General features: G+C 37.8%; 1 protein-coding gene across 5 annotated transcripts in view; it reads left to right on the forward strand.

Annotated features, from left to right (window-relative positions):
* Positions 1-26,799, forward strand: part of cdk8 (cyclin dependent kinase 8) — a 117,283-nt gene that overhangs the window by 35,536 nt on the left and 54,948 nt on the right. For 3 of the 5 annotated variants that reach the window (XM_063052878.1, XM_063052879.1, XM_063052881.1), the window contains 2 exons: positions 1,890-2,000; positions 9,403-9,543. In XM_063052878.1, coding sequence (XP_062908948.1) covers positions 1,890-2,000; positions 9,403-9,543 — 252 coding nt within the window. Of the gene's footprint in view, positions 1-1,889; positions 2,001-9,402; positions 9,544-10,774; positions 10,857-26,799 lie in introns of those variants that run through there. The other 2 variants (XM_063052880.1, XM_063052883.1) reach the window with 2 other exon arrangements.

The following is a 26,799-nucleotide window of genomic DNA, read 5'->3' on the forward strand; positions in this document are numbered from 1 at the left end:
GGGCAATTATTAAATTGTATGTGGGCTTTATTACTTAAATTCCAAATTCAAATTGCACCTATTGTCCCTCTGTAGTTGTTGTACTTCACTCTGTATTTAATTATTGTTTTACCTTGTACTGCCTTGATGTACTGTGTAATGAATTGATCTGTATGAACAGCATTGAAGTCGAGCTTTTCACTGTACTTCGGTACATGGGACAATGATAATCCGATGCAGTTGTCAGTGGGGGCTTTGAACTTGTGTCTCTGGATTGTTAGCGTAGGCTTCTGTGTTGCTAGTTCTATAACTTCTATGCTACTACTGTGCCACATAGAGTAATCTCCTAATAATTCATTATCCAAATGTTTGGAAATTCTGATGTTTCATCAACTAGCTCATGAAATTCTGTTTCCAACACTCCCATTAAACTCACTGAGGCCCTGTTTCTCATTCCCCATTTTAACTTTACAGGGGTACAGTTCCAGTGCCTCTTTTAAATTCACTGGGCCATAAGAAAATTAATTGCACTAATCTAAAGCTTTTTATTAAAGAAATGTTAAGGTATTAATGGGAGTAATAACCAGTAGTTCTGAAAATGTGGCAGACTCGTACCACTGAATTTTGGAAGGGGGCGGTTTATCAGAGTTTTACTGATTTACTGCACGTGAGTTCATTCAACTGAACAACACACTTGTAAGGATAGAATATTGGTATACTGAAAATAAAGTGTTGACTTACACATTTCACTTTGAAGTTGTCAGGCTGTAAAATGCAGTACCTTGCAGATCAATGCAGGAATATTGGCTAGTTAAAATAGTTATTGGTATCTTAAATAAAAGTTTGCTGATGACAGTAAGGTTCATGGGAAGGCAAGTTACTTTCTGCAAATACAGTGCAATCTTGGCATAATGTTGGTTTAAGGAGACAACTCCCATACACAGTCAGTTTCAACGAATCTCAACACTGTTCATTCACCTCTGAACCTGTATGTTGTATTCCTAATATTGATCTCTTTACTTTAAGTTTTGTAAGTTCCAGTCTGTGATTCATAGTATGGAAGGTGTACAGACCTGAAAACACTAAATGCGGTATGTGCTGAAATGAGGAGAAATTGTGTATTTATAGTATTAATACCCAGTTTTAATGACAAAGGGGCAGCATCTACATATTATCACTGGAAGAATGACCATGGAGTTGTACTTCTCCATTAGGGCAGCATGGTAGTGTAGTGGTTAGCACAATGCTTTACAGTACAGGCAAACCAGATTCAATTTCTGCTATTGCCTGTAAGGAGTTTATACATTCTCCCTGTGACAGCCTGGTTTTCCACCAGGTGCTTTGGTTCCCTCCCACAGTCCAAAGACATATTGGTTGGTAGGTTAATTTGTCATTGTAAATTGTTCAGGGATTAAATTGGGGGATTGCTGGGCAGCATAGCTCACAGGGCCTACTCTGCGCTGTATCCCAATAAATAAATAGATAGATAGATAAAGACCAGTTTTGTGGAATGTATAATTTCAAATTGCACCTAAAGTGTGGATGCTATTATGTTTTCAAGACAATTGGTTATATGGTTAAAGGCTCTAAATGACCAGACAGTTGGATTGCTTTGGAAAATTCACAGCTAAAGGTTTAGTGGATGTGTATTTTTTTTAAGATTATTTTGTATGCAGCTTGTAATATTTGTTGTTGTTTTAGAAAGATTTCATATTTTTATAACAGCTTTTTCCTTTTCCCTTTTAATCATTTTAATGTGAAAGAAATATGCAAATAATCGCAAAGTTGGTGTATAGCATGATTATAAAACTACCTGACTTAAAAGTAGTAAAATTTCTAAAGGTTTGAACTTAATTTGAATTGAAAGGTCAATTATAATTCTAATGTAGCACGTCTTTTTTTTCTCACAGTTGCTGCGGGAGTTGAAACACCCAAATGTCATTGCACTTCAGAAGGTATTTTTGTCACATGCAGACAGGAAAGTGTGGCTTTTATTTGACTATGCTGAACATGACCTCTGGGTAAGGTCTACCTTTTTGGATGAAAATATGCTTTGTGTAATATATTATTTTATTGCTTATACTTACTGAACTTGAAGTATTTCTACTGTTGCATTTAGTTACAAAGGAAATGTATAACAAATCTTTTAAAATAGATAGTTATATCAAATTAGGAATGATACAAGACCGTAAGAGATATGAGCAGAATTAAGCCATTTGGCCTATCAAGTCTGCTCCACTGTTCAATCAGGCTGATCCTGTTTTCGCTTCCTCAGCCCCACTACCCTGGCCTTCTCCCTGTAACCTTCGATGCCGTGGCCAGTCAAGAACCTATCAATCTCCGCCTTAAATACACCCACCTGAAATGAAGGCTTCCACAGCTGCCTGTAATAACACACTCCACAACTTCACCACCCTCTGGCTAAAGAATGATATGCTGAAATGTATATTATTTGGGTATCTGACATTGAATGAGTTATTTTCACAATTTTTCAGAATGGCATGAATGGTAATTAATAAAATGATAAAATTTGCTTGTTTTCATCAAACACGCCTGGTTGTTTGGCAAGAATCATTTATTGGTTTAATCTTGCCTTATTTTTGACCATTAAATTTATATTGGTGTTTTGAATACAAATTGTGAAAATAACTACTATTGATTTTTTTAAGGACAACGTTCTTAGAAAATGCTTTCCTGCTCTTTTCAATCAACATTGACTTGCATAAGAATTTGTGTAATAAATGCTAGTTTAGTAGTTTATTTACATATTTGCAGATGTTGAAAAGATTGTCATCAAAATATACCCTGCATTATTCAATACAGTACAATTTTATTCTTTCCAGTATCTGAACTTTCTGTAATGTTACAGTATAATAGATTCCATTTTTCAGGAAGAGTGTCACATCTTTCAACAAAGAATAATGATAATTCCTGGCATGTGTTCAGTAGAAATAAACATTCTGATGGGAGTCTTCAAGACTTCATAAAAGATCAATTTGACTTTTCAGATGACTCTAGATAAGAAATAGAAGCAGATGTAAGCCAGTTGTCTGCTCATACTGACCCTACCATTCAGTACTATACTCTAATATACTAAATTTATATCACTAGTTTTCCTTTGATACCTAAAAATCTATTGATCTCTGCTTTAGATCTTCGGAATCTTTGTTTCGAACATATCTGAACTGAGATTCCAAAGAATTGCTGCCAAGGTGAGGAAATTTCAACCAATCTCTCCTGTAGGACCCATCTCTTATTTTGAGACTTTTTATTTAGTGATACAGAGTGGAGTAGGTTCTTCCAGTCTTTGAGCCATGCTGCCCAGCAACCTTGACAAACCTGATTAACCCTAACCTGATCACGGGATAATTTACAATGACAAATTAGCCTACCCAGTATGTCTTTGTACTGTGGAAGGAAACCTTCACATTCTCTGGGGAAGAAGTAGAGTGGCACCAGGATTGAACTCTGAATGATGGAATGCCCTGAGCTGTAACAGTCTCGTGCTCATTCCTTGAAAAATATCAACTCTGTAGTTACCCTGTTAAACCTTATATGAATTTTATATATTTCAGTAAGATTTGTCTATTGTTCCTCTCAACTTGAGAGTGCAGACTTGTTCAACTTAATCTTCGCTACACTCCTTATCAAGTGCATTTTTCTCTTAAGTACACAATTTTCCAGATGCAGTCTCAGTAGAACTGTATATAATGGACCAAGATGTCTTCATTTTTGTGCTGAGATCCTCATGCAGCAAAGGCCACTATACTATCTGTCTTCCGAATTACTTGTTGATTCTGCATACTGTCTTTCATGTACAACACCAAGATTCTGAACAGCAAAACCCTTTTAATCTCTCAACTTTTAAACAACGTCACTACCTTTCCACATTAGGATTTCATTTGTTATGTTTTTGTTTATGTTTTTGGTGAGTTTACCCACCTATTTTAACACAGAAAGCTGTTCATTAAGAATAAAACATCATTTGCATCAAAATAAGTTTACATGTAATTCCTTGTAGGTGAACTAAGATAGTGAATGCAGAATGATGAAAGGCCATTTATTTCTTTTCGGCTTTTAACATTCTTTCTTTGGAAAGTGATGGTGATTATGTAGGCATTTGTTAGTATGTATCAAATATAACATTTAAACCCATAACTGCTTCTTGCTGAGATAGTTTAATTTCGCTAATTGTAAAATTGTGAAAGACTCTGTGTAGTATCTGGCAGTCTACGTTTTTTATTTGAAAATTGCATGTTTTGTTTCATTATTTATTTTGCACTTGTCTCTGCATAACCTATGTGTTCCTGACAGTATGTAAAAGTAAATTTTCTAAATGTTCTTAATTATAATAATTAATCTATATAATATATTAATAGAGTAAAATATCTAGTTAACTATCATTATGAATGTCACTCACAAGCAGAAATTATTTTGCATTCAGCTGAAAGTTCAAGAATTTAATCATCTGCAATGATAAATTATATCAGGGTTATCAGACACCTTTCTATTTTAGTAATTCTAGTTGTACATTTATGCAAATTTGTGTAATGTTTTAAAAACACATTGAACACCTATTCAATTAAAATTTTTTACCACTTTCATACAGTAATCAAATTGCAGACATCCATCTTTGGCAAAATACAAGTCAAAATAAGATATTGCTTATTATTGATTTTTCTTGTTTAGAAAATGAGCCTCATTTGGTTCCTTTGAGGGCATGTGTGTTCGCTATAGCAGGAATTCAGAAATCTTAAGGTTAATGACTTGATGCACTTGGCCATTTCAAAGAAGAGTTTAGCCAATTAATATTGCTTGTGTCTGGAATCACATTTGGGCTGGACCAGGTCGGGATTTTAGATTTCCTGCACAAACTAATGTCAAAACCAGACGGGGTTTCATGTTAATCCAGTGGTTTCATGCACACCTTACTGACACACATTTAAAAACGTGCTGAATTATTTGTAATTGACAAGTTAATTTCCCTTTATGCTTTAGATTACTAATTCAATTTTTTTTAAAAGGACTGATTTTGAATGTTGTTGGAATTTAATTGTATTAAAAACACTTGCTTTAGAAATAGTTTGCTGAATTTTCATGAAAGTTGCATAAGATGTATTCTACAAAATAAACACAGTAGCCTAATAAAGTGAAACTTTAACAATGAAGATGGAGTGAAACTACAGTTGGCAATGTAATTTTTGGTTTTCTGTGATAACTTTTTTTTGTTCTGATTTTTTTTCTTCCAAGTCTTTATTGTGAGAGGCCCTTTGCCATTTAGGTGTATGGTGATTTCTATATGATAGTTCATTGCAATTCTTGAGCGCAGGTCTAAAGGTCTTACTGCAAATCTTCCTGTTCAACTTGATTTAACAATCTTGGAAATGTGTATGCTCTGGACAAACTAGCTGTTCTTGGTTTACTTGTAGGCTTGCTTCAATAACTTCTCAACTGCTGTCATTAAATTGCCCATCTCCTTTCTTACATAAAAACATAAGAAATAGGAGCAGGAGTAGGCCATTTGGCCTGTCGAGCCTGCTCCACCATTCAAAAAGATCATGGCTGATCTGGCCATGGACTCACCTCCACCTACTCGCTTTTTCCCCATAACCCTTGATACCCCTACTATGCAAAAATCTATCCAACCTTGTCTTAAATATATTTAGTGAGGTAGCCTCACTGCTTCATTGGGCAGAGAATTCCACAGATTCACCACTCTCTGGGAAAAGCAGTTCCTTCTCTTCTCCGTCCTAAATCGACACCGCCGAATCTTGAGGATATGTCCCCTAGTTCTATTTTCACTTATCAGTGGAAGCAACTTTCCTGCCTCTATCTTATCTATCCCTTTCATAATTTTATATGTTTCTATAAGATCTCCTCTCATTCTTCTGAATTCCAGCGAGTACAGTCCCAGGTGACTCAATCTCTCCTCATAGTCTAATCCCCGCATCTCTGGAATCAACCTGATGAACCTCCTCTACACTGCCTCCAAAGCCAGTATATCCTTCCCCAAATAAGGAGACCAGAACTGCACGCAGTACTCCAGGTACAGTCTCACCAGTACCCTGTACAGTTGTAGCAAAACCTCCCTGCTCTTAAATTCAATCCTTTTAGCAATGAAGGCCAACATTCCATTTGCCTTCTTGATAGCCTGCTACACCTGTAAACCAACCTTTTGTGATTTATGCACAAACACTCCCAAGTCCCTCTGCACAGCAGTATGCTGCAATTTTTTACCATTTAAATAATAATCTGATCTTCTACTTTTCCTTCCAAAGCGTATGATCTCGCATTTCCCAACATTGTACTCCATCTGCCAGACTCTTGCTCACTCACTTAACTTATCTATATCCCTCTGCAGACTGTCCGTATCTTCTGCACAATTTCTTTTTCCACTCAATTTAGTGTCATCAGCAAGCTTAGATGCACTACACTCGGTGTTCCCTCTTTCAGATCATTAATGTATATCATGAACTGTTGTGCACCTAGCACCAATCCCTGTGGCACACCGCTCGCCACTGATTGCCAACCAGAGTAACACCCATGTATCCCAACTCTCTGCTTTCTATTAGTTAACTAATCCTCTATCCATGCCAATACATCACCCCCAACTCCATGCATCCTTATCTTGTGGATAAGTGTTTTAACACCACCTGGAAATCCTAGTAAATAGCGTCCACCTGCTTCCCTCCGTGCTTGTTATTATCCTCAAAGAACTCCAGTAAGTTTGTCAAACAGGATCTGCTTTTGCTGAATCCATGCTGCGTCTGCCTGTGGGATCCATTTCTTTCCAAATGCCTCGCTGTTTCTTCTCCAATAACAGCTTCAAGCATTTTCCCAACTACAAATGTTAAACTAACTAGCCTATAGTTATTTGCCTACACACTTCTCTGAACAGTGGCATGACATTCACTGTCTTCCAATCCACTGGGACCTGCCCAGAGTCCAGAGAATTTTGGTAAATTATCACCAAAGCCTCTACTATAACTTCTGCCATTTCTTTTAGTACCCTGGGATGCATTCCATCAGGACCAGGGGACTTGTATATCTTCAGGCCCACAAGTTTGCTCAGCAGTACCTCTTTGGTGATAGCTATTGTATCGAGGTCCTCACCTCTCATCGCATCTATAACATCTGTGTTTAGCACGTTAGATGCGTCCTCCACTGTGAAGACTGACACAAAATAGTCATTCAGAGCTTCACCCATTTCCTCATTATCCAATGTCAATTTCCCCTTCTCGTCCTCCAACTTTAGCTACCCTTTTCCACTTTATATAATTATAGAAACTTTTGACTATTCATTTTTTAATTTTTGCTAATTTATTTTCATAATCTATCTTCCCTTTCTTTTTTGTTTACTTAGTGGTTCTTTGTTACTTTTTAAAGTTTTCCCAATCTTCTAATTTCCCACTACTTTTGGCGACTTCGTATGCACGAGCTTTTAATTTGATACCTTCCTTTATTTTCTTAGTTATCCAAGGCTGGCTCTCCCCACCCTTACTGTCTTTGCTTTTAACTGGAATATACTTTTGTTGAGCACCGTGAAAAATCTCTTTGTAAGTGTTCCACTGTTCCTCAACCGTCCCACCCTATAACCCGTGTGCCCAGTCTACACTAGCCAAATCCTCCCTCATCTCATTGTAGTTTTCATTGTTTAGGCATAATATACTGATTTTAAATCAAACTATTGCACCCTCCATTTGTATGAGAAACTCAGTCATATTGTGATCACTCTTTCCAAGAGGATCCCTAACTTCAAGATCACTAATTTTACCTGTCTCATTGCACAGGACCAGATCTAAGATGACACATTCCCTTGAAGGTTCAGTAACACGCTGTTCAAGAAAGTCCTCGCAGATTTATTCTATGAAGTCCTCCTCAAGACTGCCTCAACCAACTTGATTCACCCAATCTATGTGCAAGTTAAAGTACCCCACAATATCTGCTGTTCCATTCTTACATGCCTCAGATATTTCTTTGTTTATTGCCTCTGCCACTGTAATGTTATTATTCGGTAGTTGATAGACAGCTCCTACCAGTGATTTTTTTTCCTTTACTATTTCTAATCTCTACCCAAATGAATTCAGCATTCTGCTCCTTAGATCTTGTATTGTCTTTCACTAGCACCCTGATCTTATCTTTAACTAAGACTGCTACCCCACCTCCCTTACCTTCTTGCCTATCCTTCTGTATTACCTGATATCCTTGGATATTTAATTCCCAATCCTCTCCACCCTGCAACCACATCTCTGTAATGACCACTAAATCATATCCTCCTTTTTTTACTGATTTGAGCCTCAAGTTCACTGACCTTGTTTCGAATACTGCGGGAATTCAAATAAAGTGCCCTTACACTCATTGTGCTTTTAAAATCTTGTAATCTTTTTCTCTTTTGCACTTGACTTTTCTTCACTCCACTCTTACTTTTGTCTTTTGCTTTTACTTTATCTTTATCCACACTTTCTCTTTTACTTTATTCTTGCGTCTCCAATATGTTGAACCCACTCTCCTACTATTTAGTTTAAAGCCCCATCCATAGCCCTAGTTATGAGATTCACTAGGATCCAGGTCCCATCACGGTTCAGGTGGAGCCTGTCCCATTGGAACAGCTTCCAGTGGAGCTGTTGAAAGCAGTATGTCTGGAGAATGTCTGGAACAGCCTTTCTCATGTCTCTGCTGCCATTACTTTATGATCTTTCGCTATTTTTCACTATTTTTGTTTACATGACATTTTGTTCATATTCTCAAATGTATTCATTTGTGTGCTGTTGGATTCATTTGGCAGAAAGAGATTTGTATCATTAGGTGCTGCTGCTGCTTGTGCGCAACAATCTGTTTTCCAGATTAAGTTGTTATTTATATTAAAAAAATCCTTGGGCATTGTGTTTCTGGATATCAGCAAATTTGAACAAATCTTCTGCACATCATTCCAGTGTCTACCATTGTTACATTATTGGACCTATTTCCTCACCTGAATGTTCTTTATTACATGACTTGCCTAAGCATTTACTCATTCAACCTTTGAATCACAATGTGATAATTAGTATTGATCAAAATATATTTTAAATGTAACCCCTAGGTTTCTGTATTTTCCCTAATACACTTTTAGGATCAGAACAACTCAGACGTTTTCTAATGGTGCATTCTTTCATCTGTACACACATTTTAGTCAAGGCATAAGCTTCCTTGATAGGACTTCAACCAAGGTTAATTCAGGTAGAAATAATTTTTGATGTATGCAGACTTGTTGGGAGAGGTAAGTAGGGGGATGCATGAAAAATATTTTCAATTGAGAGCTGAGAATGAGAAGGTAAAAGAGTTTAAATGTGCCACTTCACAGCCAAGAATTTACTCTCTGGAATGCAGATCACTAATAATCTGGACCCAGTCTCTGACTCTCCGTTTATTAATTTCTTCTTTCAGCACATAATCAAATTTCACAGAGCTTCTAAAGCAAACAAGAAACCAGTTCAATTACCTCGAGGGATGGTGAAGTCCCTATTATATCAGATTCTAGATGGCATTCACTACCTGCATGCTAACTGGGTGTTACACAGAGATCTGGTGAGTGATTTACTGAGGGTACTTGAAAGGAATAACTGCTTGAATAGTTAACTGAAAGATAAAAGCTACTTTCATTGCTAGCTGCTTTAGTTCCAGATTGGACATCTTAATTGCAATGATGCAATAAGGCTTTAGCTGGAGTAAATGCTGAATAACATGTTGGAATTGTTTTGTACCTTGCCCTATATTTCTTCATACTATGTATACAGCTGTTATTAAAAAAAGGAATTATTCTTCCTTTTTCATCTCCAATTTCTTCCATAACTCACTTTCTTTGCCTCACTCATTGCACTTTTCATTGTGTTTTCTCCTATGAGAAAAGCAATATATCCCCAGTTGTACAAATAATTAATTATGTAAGACTCATTTCAAAAAGAAAGATGAAATAGGGAGAATAGTTTCTGTTAAGTTTAGATAAAATCTAATTTAACATTATGAGTTCAAAAGAACAAGTTTTTTTTAAAAGATTTTAGTCTTCTTGCCTCTACACGTTTATTAATAAATTTGCAGAGGTCTGCCATGTGGCTACATTGGCTAACACTTCAGTGTGCTACTGAGGAAGTGCTGAACAGCTGAAAGTGCCACCTTTTTAGATGAGAATTAAAGTGAGGCTTCAATTGCCATCAAGAGGTTGTTTAAAATAAATGGAACAATTTTTAAGAAAGTAGAAATTATGGCCTTATTCAAACCTCAATCTTAATATTACATCATGATTTTATTATCCTTTGCTGTCTGAAGCTACTGCATTGTTAGGCTGACTACACTTCAGAAGTATTTCGTTGGCTGTAGAGCTCTGAAGATTGTGAAAAGAATATAAATATAATTTCATTTTTTCCTTTAAAGAGAGCTGGCATTTCAGAATGATTTGATACTGCTGAATTTGCTTCTTTTGGGGTTTCGTTTGCCATATTAACAATTTGGTGCAGTCTACATTCTTTCTAGTGAACTGAATTATTTCATCAAATATAACATTTTATGTTGTGTATATGTATGACCATGAGTTAATTTACAATCAATACATAATTTAAAGAAAATTCCTGTGCCAAAAATTTGTGATGCTGCCTGCTCTTTCAAAGTCAACCAGTGTAGAATGCATTGCAGTTACCAACATTACTTATTAGTTATTATAATGAAATTGATGTTTCATTCTAACCATAATATGAAAACCTATTTGTATGAGTGAAGGTAACAGATCTGACATATTAGTTATTCATTTTTATCTTTTTTTTAGCATAACAATGTCACAAAATAAGTTACCTGGATGTTGCCAAAATTTATCATTTGTACCATAAGTTGAAAAATACTAATATAAGGTTAGTGGGCAGTATTAAATTTGATGCCTTGAGTTCTAGATTTAAGATAGATTTTTATTGGTTTCTGAAAAAGGTGATTGCTTTACTTAAGTTCTAGACAGAATATTTTAATATAATAAGAATAACCATATCCATGGACTCTGCAGATATATTGAAACCTGAGAAATGATAAACATATAAAATGGCACTTACTTATAATTGGAGCGGGTGGAATTGGAAACCAAGATTAGAAAATAAATCTATTGGTTGGGCTGTATTGGTTCAACTTCACCTCTTTTCCCCTTTCTCGATCTCTCTGTCTCCATTTATGGAGACAATTATATTTGGAGACCAATATATTTTATAAACCTACTGACTCCCAGGGATATCTGACTATACCTCTTCTCGCCCTGTCTCCTGTAAAAAATGAAATCTCCTTTTCTGAGTACCTTTGTCTCCACTGCATTTGGCATCATTTTCCAGAACATCAGGGGTGTCGTTGTCGTCCTCCAAAGAATGGGGTTTCCCTTCACTACCGTTAATTCTGCCTGTACCTGCATTTCCTCCATTTCTCGGACAGCTATACTCAACCCTGCTGCATTTACAAGGATTGAGTTCCTCTGGACCTAACCTGACATTCCGGAGCCTCCCCATCTTGCACGTCATTCTTCGCAAATTCTGCCACCTTCAATGGAATCCTAACACCAAATACATCTTTACCCTCACCCTCCCTACTCTCTGCTTTCCATAGGGATCATTCTCTCTGTGATTCCCTTATCCATTTCTAAATGGACAGTGAGCCCACCTACACTACCTCACTGTTTTCTTTTTCTCTCCTCTCTTTTTGCATGACTTATTTAATTTTTACATATGCAGTGGGTGTTGGTGCGTGGCCAAGTGGTTAAGGCGTTCATCTAGTGATCTGAAGGTCACTAGTTCGAGCCTTGGCTGAGGCAGCGTGTTGTGTCCTTGAGCAAGGCACTTAACCACACATTGCTCTGCAATGACACCGATGCCAAGCTGTATGGGTCCTAATGCCCTTCCCTTGGACAACATCGGTGGTGTGGAGAGAGGAGACTTGCAGCATGGGCAACTGCTGGTCTTCCATACAACTTTGCCCAGGCCTGCGCCCTGGAAACCTTCCAAGGCGCAAATCCATGGTCTCACGAGACTAACGGATGCCTATAAGTATGCAGTGGATTCCGGTTAATTGGGGTATCAGTTAGTCAGGGCAGCTGCTTACTTGGGACCACTTACAGAACAGAAACTAATTGGGAAAATAGCTGGGATTCCCTTCACTCATTTGAGCCACTAAGCTACTTAATTGGGGCAAGAGATTGTTGTCAAACAGTAGCTAGCATCAGATGCATGCACTTGTGTGGCTGAGACCCAACACTGTGCTTAGAGTGAACAGTTTCAAATAGCATTAGTTGTGTGTTTGTGTTCAAAAGCACTGACTTTTGTCACTGATGGTTGGTGTGAAAGAAGCAGGAAGACACCTCAGAACTGCTTTGCTCACTGTGGTTTCAAGCATTCAGGCTTGGAGATACCAGAAATGGCGGGAAGTGAAAGTGAAACTATTTCACTACTTTAACAAGTTAGGATTTGAAGGTATTGACAATCATCTTGAATGTTACAATGAAAATGATGATTTGGAGGATGCAGTCATTGATAGCATTGTGTGAAGATAGTCCATTATTTACACTAGGTTTTGTTCATTACAGTCAGTGAAAGGAATGCGACATCGTACACTGGATGAATTCCTCTGCAAATAACAAATAGGAAATAATACAGTTTTATAGTATTGTAGCGGTATTGATAGCATTTAATTTGTTTTGTATTTCATTTAAGTATATAATTTGTCACTCAGTTAAATGGTAGTTTAACATTTTTCTGCCTTTTTAACTATTTCCATGAAACTTTGTCTAATTGGGGCAGCTGCTTAATTGGGCCAAAATGTACTGGTCCCGATGTGTCCTATTTAATTGAACTTCACTGTAGTTTGAATTGTAACTTAGGTATTTTTTATTCCTATGTATTGCAATGTACTCCTATGGCAGAACAACAAATTTCACGACATATGCCAGAGATATTAAACCTGATTCTGATTGTGATTTCCCCATTAATCTTCCTCCTGACACTTATCCCTCCAAACAGAAGTGCCACACCTGCCCATTCAGTCTCTTCCCTCATCTCCATTTTGGGCCACAAACAGTCCTTCCAGGTAAGACATCACTTTACCTGTGATTCTTTTAGGGCTGTATACTGTACTCAGTGCTCCTGATGCAGCCTCTTCTACATTGGTGAAGATTGGCGGGGGGTCATTTTGTCGAGCACCTTTGCTCCATTCACAAAATGCACAATTTCCCGGTAACCATCGATTTCAATTCCAATCCCTATTCCCATTCCGACATGTTGGTCCATAGCCTCCTCTTCTGCCATGAGGCCACTTTCAGGCTGGAGGAGCAACACCTCATATTCCGTCTGGGTAGCCTCCAACCAGATGGCATGAACATTGATTCCTATAACTTCCAGTAATCTTTTGCCCTCTCCCTTCCATCTTCTTGACTTCCCCACTCTGGATCCCCTCTCACTTCTTCTCTTCACTCATGGTCGACTCTCCTTTCCTATCAGGTTCCTTCTTCAGCCCTTCTCCTTTTCTACCTATCACCTCCCTACTTCTTAGTTCATTCTCCCCCCCCCCCCCAATCTTCCACCTACCTGGTTTCACCTATCATCTTCTAGTTTGTTCTCCTTTTCCTTCCCCCATTTTATTCTGGCATCCACCCGTTTCCTTTCAGTCCTGATGAAGGGTCTTGGCCCGAAACGTTGACTGATTATTCATTTCTCTAGCTGCTGCTGACCTGCTGAGATTCTCTGGCATTTTGTGTGTTTTGTATAGTTGCACTGACCAGTCTTTTACCTTGCTAGCATTGTCAGTTGTTTTGCTGGGTTCTCTTAATGTTTCTTGAGTTTTTTATTTATATGTAAAACAGTCACTTGGAATATTGTGCTAATTTGTAGTCTTGTGTTATACTGTAAGGTATAAAGCATTACAAAGCTTTAATTCTTTGAGGAGTATTTTTCTTGGGTTGAAGTAGACTGAGATTGGGAAAAACCGAATGGGGTGAATTGCGAAAGAAATTCCTAAACCTGAAAAATTGTTTGAATTAATCAGTTTTCCAGAAAAATATCATAAATTACAAATGCGTACATGACAGCCAACTGTCAAAATATGTTGATTAACCTTCTTGTTTACAATCTAAATTTAGAAGAATAAGGAATTTTTACTTATGGTGGAATGATTTATATTCTGTTCCATTCTTGTTCATTTGTGTATAAATTGAAATGCTGGTTATGAATTTGACCATGTGGACCTATTTTATTATCTTGTCTTTTATTTTTGGTTGAATTTTATAACTTTCCTCTAATTTAGGTGACACTTCAAGAAGGTATGACTGTGTTAATGGGGCTATATTACAGACCACCCTAGGGATCTAGAGGAACACATTTGTAAAGAGATCATAGACTCTTGCGAAAAATATAAAGTTGTTATAGTAGGTGATTTTAACTTTCCACATATTGACTGGGAATCTCATGTTGTAAAAGAATTAGATGGGATAGAGTTTGTCAAATGTGTTCAGGAAAGTTCCCTTCATCAGTATGCAGAGGTTCCAATGAGAGAGTGTGTGGTACTGGATCTGCTGTTAAATGAGACAGGGCAGGTGTTCGAAGTTTGTGTAGGGGAACACTTTGCATCCAGTGACCACAATGCCACTAGCTTCAAAGTAAATGTGCAAAAATATAGGTCTGGTCTGTGGGTTGAGGTTCCAAATTGGAGGAAGGCCAGTTTTGATGGAATTAGAAATAATCTGGCAGGCGTGGATTGGGATAGGCTTTTTTCTGGCAAAGATGTATTTGGTAATTAGGAGGTTTTCAAAAGTGAAATTTTGAGAGTACAAAATTTATTTATGCCTGTCAGAATAAAAGGTAAGGACAACAGGTTTTCAAGAAATATTGAGGCCCTGATAAAGAAGGAAAGAGATGCATAGCAGGTAGAGGCAAGTAGGAACAAATGAGATCCTTATGGAACACAAGAAATGCAAGAAAACACTTAAAGAAATCAGGGCTGAAAGAAGACATGAAGTTGCACTAGCAGATAAGGTGAAGGAGAATCCTGAGAGATTCTACAGATATGTTAAGAGCAAAAGGATTGCACGGGACAAAATTGGTCCTCTGGAAGACAGAATGGTAATCCATGTGTGGAGCCAGACAGATGGGGGAGATCTGAAATTAATTCTTTATCTGTATTGACTCAGGAGATGGACACAGAGTGTTTAGAAGTGAGGCAAAGCAGCATCAGCTTCATGGACACTGTACAGATTACAGAGAAGGAGGTGTTTGCTACCCCGAGGTAATTTAGGGTGGGATAAATCCCCAGGGCCTCTCAGGGTGTTCCCTTGGACCCTACGAGAGCAAGTGCAGAAGTTGCTGGGGCCCTAGCAGAGATATTTAAAACATCCTTAGTGAAAGGAGAGGCACCATAGGAATGAAGGATGGCCAATGTTGTTCTGCTGTTTAAAAAAGGCTCTAAACATAAACCTTGAAATTATAGGCCATTAAGTCTGATATCAGTTGTGGGAAAGTTATTGTAAGGTGTTCTAAGAGACTGGATATATAAGTATTTGGATAGACATGGACTGATTAACAATAGTCAGCATGGCTTCGTGTGCAGGAGGTCATGTCTAACCAATTTTAGAGTTTTTCAAAGTTACCAGGAAAGGGGATGAAGGTAATGCAATGGATGTTGTCTACATGGACTTCAGCAAGGCATTTGAGAAGTTCCCATGTAGGAGGCTGGTCAAGAAGATTCAGTTGTTGGCATTCAGGATGAGATAATAAATTGGATTGGACATTGGCTTCGTGCAAGAAGCCAGAGAGTGGTAGTAGATGATTGCCCCTCTGACTGGAGGCTTGTGACTAGTGGTGTACCACAGGGATTGGTGCTGGGTCCTTTGCTGTTTGTTATCTATATCAATGATCTGGATGATAATGTGGTAAACTGGATCAGCAGATTTGTGGATGACACCAAGATTGGGGGTGTAGTGGACAGTGAGGAAGGCTATCATGACTTGCAGAGAGGTCTGCATTAGCTGGAAAATTGGTCTGAAAAATGGCCGACGGAATTTAATGCAGACAAGTATGAGGTTTTGCATTTTTGTAGGACTAACTAGGGGAGGTGTTGTACAGTAAACAATAGGGCATTGAGTGTGGTAGAGCAAAGTGATCTGGGAATACAGACTCTTAATTTGTTGAAAGTAGCATCATAGGTAGATAGGGTTATAAAGAAAGCTTTTGGCACCTTAGTTTTCATGAATCAAAGTATTGAGTACTGGCGGTGGAATGCTATGTTGAAGTTGTATAAGATGTTGGTGAGGTCTAAACAAAGTTGAATGTACAGAAAAAATTCACAAGGATGTTGCTGAATTTTAAGGATAACCTGAATTATAAAGAAAGATTGAATAGATTAGGACTGTATTCTTTAGAATGTAGAAGATTGAGAGGAGATATGATGGAGGTATACAAAATTTAGAGGGGTATAGATGGGGTAAATGCAAGCAGGCTTTTCCCACTGATGTTGGGTAGAACTACAACCAGAGGTCATGGGTTAAGGGTGAAAGGTGGTTTAACACAGCGGTCCCCAACCACCGGGCCGCGAGGAAACCATATGAGTCAGCTGCACCTTTCCTCATTCCCTGTCACGCACTGTTGAACTTGAACATTGGGTTGCCAACTGTCTTGCCAGAACATCCCGTATATTGGGCTAAATTGGTTTCTCCCATTCTGGGACCGCCCTTGTCCTGTATTTCCCCTGCTAAGGTAGAGCATTCCTATGAAACCTTTCGTGCTGAAATGGTGTAAAGCGAAGAAGCAATTACCATTCATTTATATGGGAAAAAATTTTGAGCGTTCCCAGACCCAAAAAATAACCTACTAAATCATACCAAATAACACAAAAAACCTAAAATAACACTAACATATAGTAAAAGCAGGAATAATATGATAAATACACAGCCTATATAAAGTAGAAATAATGTATGTACAGTATAGTCAGGAAGATTAAGCCAAAACTGATTTGAGGGAAAAAATCAGCACATATGCGCATGCGCACAGAGGTGCCCACGCAAAGCTTCATGGTCATGGTAGTCTTTCTCAGGGTAAACCCAAATGTTCCATATTTGACTGCTACTTTTGTCCCTTATTTGGGAGTGAGCAAGTTGGCAACCCTAATTGTAAAAGACATGCTGAGGTGAGCTTAACCCTACTTGAACACTCCCCCCCCCGGCTAGTTGGCTGGTCTGCAAGAATATTGTCAATATTAAACCAGTCTGCGGTGCAAAAAAGGTTGGGGACCCCTGGTTTAACAGGAATATGAGCGGAACTTCTTCATTCAGAGGGTCATGAGAGTGTGGAATGAGCTGCCAGCATAAGTGGTGCATGTGAGTTCGATTTCAATGGTTTAGAGTAGTTTGGATAGGTACATGGATAGTAGGGACACAGAGGGCTGTGGTCCCGGAGCAGGTTGATGTGAGTAGGCAGCTTAAATGATTTTGGCCTGCACTAGATAGGCCGAAGGGCTTGTTTCTGTGCTGTACCCTGACTCTAAGGGTGACATTTTATAAATGCTTGTAAAATGTGAAATTTCCTGAATTGATTTTGGCAGAGTTTAATGCATAACAGTGCCAACTGAGTGAATTTTAAATTGAAAAACAGTTTTTCAGTAGCATCTATTAAAGATGATGTCCTGCTGTTGTTGCTGCATGAATAAAAATGTGCATTTTAATAAACTATACCCACTTGAATGAATATCATAAAGGTTAAATCGACAAAATGACATAATTACTTGTATGTTTTCCTTATTATTACAACACATGTTCCAAACATTTCATTACAAATTCAAACTTTGAATGGGCACCATTCTGCTTTGTTTTTATAATATAGTCCTTAGCTTATAATTTCCTCAAGGTTCCACACACAGGTTTACTATTAGAAATTACTGATAATCACTACACATCAGTATTTATTTGTGCTTCTAAGTTTTCCTTATTATTGTTATTTGGCCAAAGCAACCTTTGAGAGTCATTGGTAGATGTATGCATGCAAATAATATACCTGAAAGAATTTGGGATTAGTGAAAATATTTTATTTGAATGCTTGCTGAATTAAAGCGGGCTTTCACAGTGAAGGAAACCTACTTGTTTAATTAACTGCGTGGAATTGAGTGAATGTTTACAATGAAAATTTTGAAGTATTTTACCATTATTGAGGAAAAATCCTAATTTAGGCTGTTAAAATTATTTGATTATTTAATGAAAATAAATTTAAAACTTGAGTAGCAAAAGCTAGTGACCTGTTGTTAGCTGCTTATTTGTTTAAGTTAACTACGTTGTCTTTGAAAACACTTGTTTCATATGGCAGTCTAAGGTAGTAGACTGCATTTGACATGAAGGATAGACTGAAATCCACAGTGACTGGCTTATTTCATAAACTGGAATGGTTATTTTTACTTGATCCTCCACTCTCCCAGCTATTTTTCTTATCAGTTTATCACACATCACAAAGTTAAAGAAAATTTATTGACAAAGTATATACAAGTCGACCTTCACTAATCCGGCACCATTGGGACCTGAGGAGTGCCGGATTAGTGAAAATGCCGAATTACAGAAGGATTACATTAAGCATAATCCGTGCTGGATTATCAAAGGAACCGGATTACAGGCAGTCAGATTAATGAAGGTCGACCTGTGTATGTCACCATCTACAACCCTGAGATTCATTTTCTTGCGGGGATACTCAGTAAGTCTAAGAACTATAATACAATTTGAAAGACTGCACCCAACAAGGCAGACAAACAAATAATGTGCAAAATTCAACAAACTGTGCAAATGCAATAGAGAAAGTAATATTAAATAAATAAGCAATAAATGTCGAGAACATGAGATGAAAAGTCCCTGAAAGTGAGTCCATGGGTTGTGGGAACAGTTTAGTGATGCAGCGAGTGAAGTTGAATGAATTTCTCCCCTTTGGTTCAAGAGCATGATGGTTGAGGGTTAATAACAGTTCCTGAACCTGGTAGCGTGAGTCCTGAGGCTCCTGTATCTTCTTCCCGATGGCAGCAGTGAGAAGAGAGCATCGTGTGGGTGATAGGGGTCCTTGATGATGGATGGATGGGTGGTGGGGTTCCCTGATGATGGATACTGCTTTCCTGCAACAGAATTCCATGTAGATGTGCTAAGTAGTGGGGAGGGCTTTACCCATGATGGACTGGGCTGTATCCACCACATTTTGTAAGATTTTCCATTTAAGGGCATTGGTGTTTCCATACCAGGCTGTGATGCAGCCTGTCAATATATTCTCCACTACACATCTGTAGAGGTTTGCCGAAGTCTTAGATGTCATGCCGAATCTTTGCAGACTTCTGGGGAAGTAGAGGCACTGCCAGGCTTTCTTTGTAATTGCACTTATTTGCTGGTCCCAGGACAGATCCTCTGAAATGATAGCACTGAGGAATTTGAAGTTGCTGAACCTTCCATTTCTAATACCCTGATGAGGACTGGCTCATGGACCTTTGGTTTTCTTCTGCTCAAGTTAATAATCAGCTTCTTAGTCCTGCTGTCGTTGAGTGAGAGGGTGTTGTGGCACCACTCAGCCAGATTTTCAGTCTCCCTCCTTTCTGCTGATTTGTCACCAACTTTGAATTGGCCAACAGCAGTGGTGTCGTCAGCAAACTTAAATATGGCATTGGAGCCATGCCTAGCCACAGTCAAAAGTGTAAATGGGTAGAGCAGCCTTGTGATGCACCTGTGCTGATGGAGATGTTGTTGCCAATTGGAACTGAGTGGAGTCTGGAAGTGAGGAAATCGAGTATCCAATTGTACAAGAAAGTATTGAGGCCAAGATCTTGAAGCTTATTGATTAGTTTTGAGGGGATGATAGTGTTGAACGCAGAGCTGTAGTTGATAAAGAGCATCCTGATGTTAGCTTCTTTGGTGTCCAGATGTTCCTGGGTTGAGTGAAGAGCCAATGAAATGGTATCTGCTGTTGACCTTTTGTGCCAATAGGCAAATTGGAGAGGTTCCAAGTCACATCTCAGGGAAAAAGTTGATGTGTTTCATCACCAACCTCTCAGAATACTTCATTACTGTGAATGTAATGACGATTGTCATTGAGGCAGGTCACCACGTTCTTCTTCGGCACCGGTGTGATGTGTGATTGAAGCCAGTTTGAAGCAGGTGGGTACCTCAGACTGCCAAAGTGAGAGGTTAAAGATATTGCTGAATACTCCAGCCAGTTGATCAGCACAGGTCTTTAGTGCTCGGCCAGGTACCCTGTGTGGGCTGGATATTTTCTATAGGTTCACCATCCTGAAGGATGATCTCACATCGACTTCAGAGACTGAAATCATAGAGTCATTGGGGTCTGTGGAAGTTTGTGAAGCTTCCTCCATGTTTTGATGGTCAAAATGAGCACAGAAGGCACTGAGCTCATCAGGAAGTTCAGTCTTGTTGACACTTGATTTCACTTTCTAAGAGGTGATACCTTCAATCCCTTCCACAGCTGTTGAGCACCCTTCAGTGGTTCAAGTTTAGTCAGGTATTGCCACTTTGCCTGTGAGATGGCTTTCTGGAGATCGTACCTGGATCTCTTGTATCTTACTTGGTTGCTAGATCTGAATGACTCCAATCTGGCCCTTAGCAGATTGCAGATCTCTTGGTTGGGGGAGACTGATTTTATGGGGACACACTTGTCTGTGACTGTCTTTATAAAGTCCGTGACAACTGTTGTGTATTCATTCAGATCCATTTCTGAGTCATTGAACATACCCAGTTTACTGACTCAAGGCAATCCCATAGTTACTGCTCTGCCTGTCGTGACTGCCTCTTCGTTGTTCTTATCTTTGGAGCCTTGCTCTTTAATCTCTGCCTGTACGCAGTTAGGAGAAGGACAGCCAAGTGATCAGTTTTCCTAAAAATGCAGTCTAGCCATGGAACAGTTGGTATTCCATATCATAGTATGGCATTGTTCTAGTGTGTTGGGACCTCTGGTGCTACAGGTTATAAGCTGATGGTAATTGAGTGTAGATTTCTTCAGATTCCCAAAGCAGATGTTTTTGAGTTGTATTGTTAGATGCTTTCACTTTGAAATGAAATAATCAGTTTTTAACATTTCAATCATGTACTAGCTAAGAAATCTTTCACTCACTTTGTGATATGCCCACAAGAAGAGTCTGTTGTTTTTGGCTTCTAATGTCTATTATTTCACGGGTGGTCAGAAAGAAAATCGAGGTCAAGTAGTCAAGTCCCTTTTTCAAGAACACAATAGTGCTTTATCTCTTTTTCAAATATTCGCCATCCTGTTTTGACTACCAGAATTTTTTTTTACAGCAAATAGTTTACTCAAGATGTCATCTCATCACATCGACCATGAAATCAAATATCTGTAGGTGTCATCCTGTTAGTTTGTACAAATTTTATTTTATAACATGAATGTATAAGCTATGCTAACGCTAAATAACAGAAGGAGAGCTGCATTATCAGCAGTGTCAATTTTCAAACATGCCTTGAGCAAGACACTTGTTTCCCGGCTGCTTATCCAAAGAGAAGGACTGCCGAAAAGAGGATATCATTGGTAATGCAAATTTTAAAAAAATTATATATACATAGCCAAACTAGGTATTGGTTTTGTATGTGCAAGAGAAAATGTCTGTTTCCAATGTTTTCATTTTATGACTTTAATTGTGAAACTATACTGTATAGGCAGAGGAGAGTAAATAAAAATATTGGTAATCTCTAATCTCACAATGTTTGAGGGAGTTTGAATCATAGAATGTAACAGTGAAGACTGTCCTTGATTTTAACCTATATCCTATCTTTTAAATTAGTGTTTTAAATGCTTTTAAACCTCCTCCTCCACCTCTTGTTCCAGAAGACACATTTCCTCAAGACTGGGTACATAATTAAATATTTCTTTTAACCATGATCATTTATGTATGTCCACATGGCCATGACAAATGGAAGTAATTTTCCCTATTATTACTTCAGTAAAAATGTTCATAAAATGCTTGTAATGCTGCTTGAGGAAAACCATTATTTAACATCCCAACTTTCCTCTTTAACTATTTGACGTTGTGCGCCCAATTGCGTGCATCTTTCTTTTCTTAATAATATTTTAAGTAGCACTGTACCAGTGTCTTAAAATTACTTACACAAAACATCCATCGGCCTTTTATTTCTTCATAGAATTATAGATTTCATATTTGGCTGTCCTTTGTTAAACACTGTTGTAAATCAATATTAATGCTACACGATGTTGTGGCATTTGGAAGCTTTTGCATTTGAATGAGTTTAGACTTAAGCCTGACTTCACTAAAATTGCACACTTAATCATTTTGGCCCTTAATATCCTATCAGAAACTTATGATTAATTGCAAATTAAGTAAAGATATAAAACAAAATGTTAGGTAAGGATGATTTGACCCTTACTTTGAAAATCTGTCTCCGGATAAGACCTCATCAAAAGGTCAGAAATAGGTCAGGAGTAATGGAGCAAGGGCATATTAAAGTACTGTTTCATCATTGTGGGAAAACTATCTTGTTCAAATTATAGTGTAGATGATATGTGTTTCTGGGTAGACCAAAATTGTTGCTATATCACCTTTTCTCAGATCTCTGCTTGTATTTAGACAAATGAAAATGTTCAAGTCAATAACAGTTTTCCACTAAGTAAACTGCCCTATTTTAGCACAAAAAATAATGTGAAAATCAAGTTCATATACCTCAATAAGTATTTACACAAAGGTCAGCTACGCAGAAGGGAAGACTTTGCATGTAGCTTATCCGGTCTATCCTTGTGAATGGTAATTTGTTAGGTTGGTTCAAAGTGTGCAGGTAAAATGGATGAAGGTCATTTTATTTAATGAAAAGATCAGCAGTAAGGGATACAGATTGAAGGTGACTGCCAATTAACCAATGATAAGTGTGGATAGTTGTGATCAGCAATTCACAATCTGAAAGATAAAATTTTGTCTTCCAAGGTGGTATTAGATAAAGGATGGAAGGTGTGTGGTGAAATACAGAGCTTCGGGAAAAGGAACTGTGATTGAAATAACTATTGTTCTTATGAAAATTCAGTGCAGACCGTGTGACCATGTCCTGTAACTGGATGTATAATTGTAAATCAAGGACTTGATCGTATATATTCAGTGGTCACTTTATTAGGTACAGGAGTGGAGCCCAGTGTGGTCTTCTGCTGCTGTAGCCCATCCACTTCAAGGTTCGATATGTTGTGCATTCAGAGATGCTTTTCAGCGCACCTATGTTGTAATGCATGATTATTTGTGTTACTCTGTCATTCCTGTCAGCTTGAACCAGTCTGGCAATTCACCCATCTCTCATTAAGGAGGCATTTTCACCCACAGATCTGCATTCACTGTATTTTTTCCCCCCACATCATTCTTGTAACGCCTTGAGACTGTTGCACATGAAAATCCTTAGAGATCGGCAGTTTCTAAGATACTCAAATCATCCTGTCTGGCACCAACAATCATTCCATGGTCAAAGTCACTTAAATAACATTTCTTCCCCATTTTGATGTTTGGTCTGAATAACAACTGACCTCTTGACCATGTCTGTGTGCTTTTATGCATTGAGTCGCTGCCATGTGATTGGCTAATTAGATAATTGCATTAATGAACAGGTGTACCAAATAAAGTGGCCACTTTATGTGCACACTTTCTTTCCCCCTGCTCTCTAATTCCACTTAACCTAAAGAATAAATTTAATTACGGTACCTGTGCATATCTGCACAAGACTGCTAAATCAAACATTTATGCATTTCTCCTAATTAGATAGAAACACCAGTTATAATTGCAGTTGAATATTATGATACTATGGTGTCTTCTGAAGAACAAAAAAAATTTCCTGGTGAACTCATTAAAATGTATGTCTGTTTGTTAATCTTGATGCTTTTTGTGAATTTCACTATCCACATTTGGATGTCATGTTTTGCAGAATGTGACACTTTTTCAAAAGTAAATTGGCAGCTTTTAGGAGTTTTTGTATATCCCAGAACCTTGAAGTGCTGTACAAAATGCACATTTCTTAAAATGTTGCAAAATAAATTTAAATTTCAATTATTTGGCCAAATTAAGTAGTTAGCTCTACTGTCGCAATAGGCTTTGCATATTTTTGAAATCACCTTGTCTTTCCTAGTTTTCCTTTGGCATGCTCCTCTGAGAAATTGCTTTATTTATAAGATAAATTTCATTTCTATCGCACTTTTTGTTTGTCTGCCAGAGAGTGCATCTATTAGCTATTTTGCTGAATTGAAACAAAATCACAAGAGTGTTATCTAACAAAAAAAACAAAGATTTCAGAACTGTCATAGGTCATGTCCATCATCCTGGCTGTTGGAAGGACTAAAATTTCCATTGTGCTTTCAATCATTTCATGAAGTTTAAGTGGATAACTAGCATCTGAAGGAGCTTAACTAATTTTCTTAATCAAAATTGATTATCCTTGGTTTGCAAAGTATACATGCTTCAATTAATTTTACTTTGGAATGACTGGGTGGAGAGGATAACATAAGTGAATGCCTGAGTCAAATTTCTTTTAGAAGCAGCAAATTGACCTGATTTTAAGTTCTCCATAATGAGGAAAGTTTATTTGCGAGAGAAACTGAAACTTCTCAATGAAGATGGAAAGGTGAAAATATTTTTGATGACTCAAGGTGCAAGTTTGATCACATTATTGCTCCCAGGGAGCAAATCCTACATGTGATTTAGTTGGATTTTACAGAAAAGTGCTGTGCAATCTTTCCTCAAACATTCATGAGATATCAAAATCATTACTGATGTGCAAGAGGACAGATCCAAGTCATAATTTGCCAGAACAACTGCTCTTACTATTTATTAACCAGATTTGATATCTGAATATTCATTAACTTCATTCGAAAATGTTGATGACACTTAATGTTCTATATGATGAACTGATCAAAAAGTAAATGTCCCAAGAATTCAAATGAAGTGGCAAGTAGGCTCTATGAAATAGAGGGTAATGATCATCATGTGTTTGTTGACTGGAAACTGGATTTCTGTCAGCCTCAGGGCCAGATTCCATGCACTTTATGGTGTCACCAATATGTGTTTAGAAATAACACAATGGATCATCACCACCACCACACATGGCTAGGATTACAAATACCAAAGATTCACCAGCTTCTGAGTAATAATGTTCATATGTCAATCCCCAATAGCCTATCCCTATTCTGAAGTAATTCTGACCAACCTGTGAATTGCTTAATGAAATTTTATATCTTGGTGCAACTACCCCTCATTTTACTAAACTCTAGAGAATATTATCCCAGATTATTCAGTATCTCCTTGTATGACAAACCAGCTACAGTATTCTTTGAACCATAAATCTTCACTATATTCCCTCTATGACAATTGTTCTTTTGGGTAAGACTTGTATAGTCCTGCATTTAAATCCTCTCATAATAGAGGAAAACATACTCAGTTGCTTCATCTCTGTCTCTGTGTTGTCCTTCAACAGCTTATGCACAAATACAACTAAGTTCCTTTGAATATTACTACCACTCAATCACTTAACATTTAAAAAGTGCTCTGCATTTTTATCATGTTCACCAAAGTGGATAAATCTGTCATTTTTCCACATTATAGTCCATCTGCTATGCTCTCATCTACTGACTTGTATCTCTTTCTCCGCATTCTCAGTCACACCTTTGCTACTTTTCACTTTACAGAACAGTTCCAGAACCAATAGAACTGGAGAGATGATGCTCAGATCATCCATTATTTCTGACACCACCCCTCCCAAAATTCTGGGAAATACTTTGGGATTTATCAGGTTTAACGTTCACTAATTTACATAGTTTCTCAATTCTTCATTGTCACCCTCAAAGGAACAATAAATATTGGGATAGTAAGAAATGTTGAGGAATATAGGGAATCTGTGCATTGATCTCCAAAAGAGGTTAATGTAACTCGTTAAAGTGGTTAAGAAAGCATGTGGAATAGCTTTTTTTTTAATCAGTCATAGTGCAGTACAGCATGATACAAACCCTTTGGCCCCACCAGCTCCTGCCAACTGTGGTGCCCACCATGGGTCCAGCAAATCAGTTTTCTGAATTCAGTCCATATCCCTTTAAGCCCTGCCCCTCCATGTATTTATCCAAGTGCTTCTTAAATTGTAATACAGCTTCAACCACTTATTCTGGCAACTCATTCCATATACTAACCACCCTCTGAAAAAGTTTTTTGTTTTTAATATAATCTAAAATATGATTAGATCTTTACATAAATTATAAAACTAGATAGAGAACTCAAATAAATAACACAAAAACATTAAACTTAATTTACTTATTGAGAAAAATGAACCAATATCACATGTATTTATTGGAAAAAGTATGTGAACCTCTGGGGTAATGCCTTCCGCAAAAGCTATTTGGAGTCATGTGTTCCAATCAATGAGCTGAGATTGGAGGTGTGGGTTGTAGAGGTGCCCTGCACTATTTAAAAAAAAAAGACACACAAAGTCAGGTTACTGACGGAGCCAGCTCTTCTCAAGAAAGATCTGCTTATGTGTGCCATGCCTCAATCAAAAACAGATGAGATAAGAATTGAACTTTTTGGCAGAAATGCACATGGCTTTGAATAGAGGGAAAAGGGCACTGCACACCAACACCAAAACCTCATCTCAACTGTGAAGCATAGTGGAAGGAGCATCATGAGTTGGGGCTGCTTTGTTGCCTCAAGGCCTGGACAGCTCGCAATCGTTGATGGAACAATGAATTCAAAATTGTATCAGGACATTTTACAGGTTAGGGTAGCAGTCTGTCACCTGAAGCTTAATAGAAGTCGGATAATGCAACAAGGCAATGATCT

The sequence above is a fragment of the Mobula hypostoma genome, chromosome 7, assembly GCF_963921235.1.
Source record: "Mobula hypostoma chromosome 7, sMobHyp1.1, whole genome shotgun sequence".
Classification (NCBI taxonomy): domain Eukaryota; kingdom Metazoa; phylum Chordata; class Chondrichthyes; order Myliobatiformes; family Myliobatidae; genus Mobula; species Mobula hypostoma.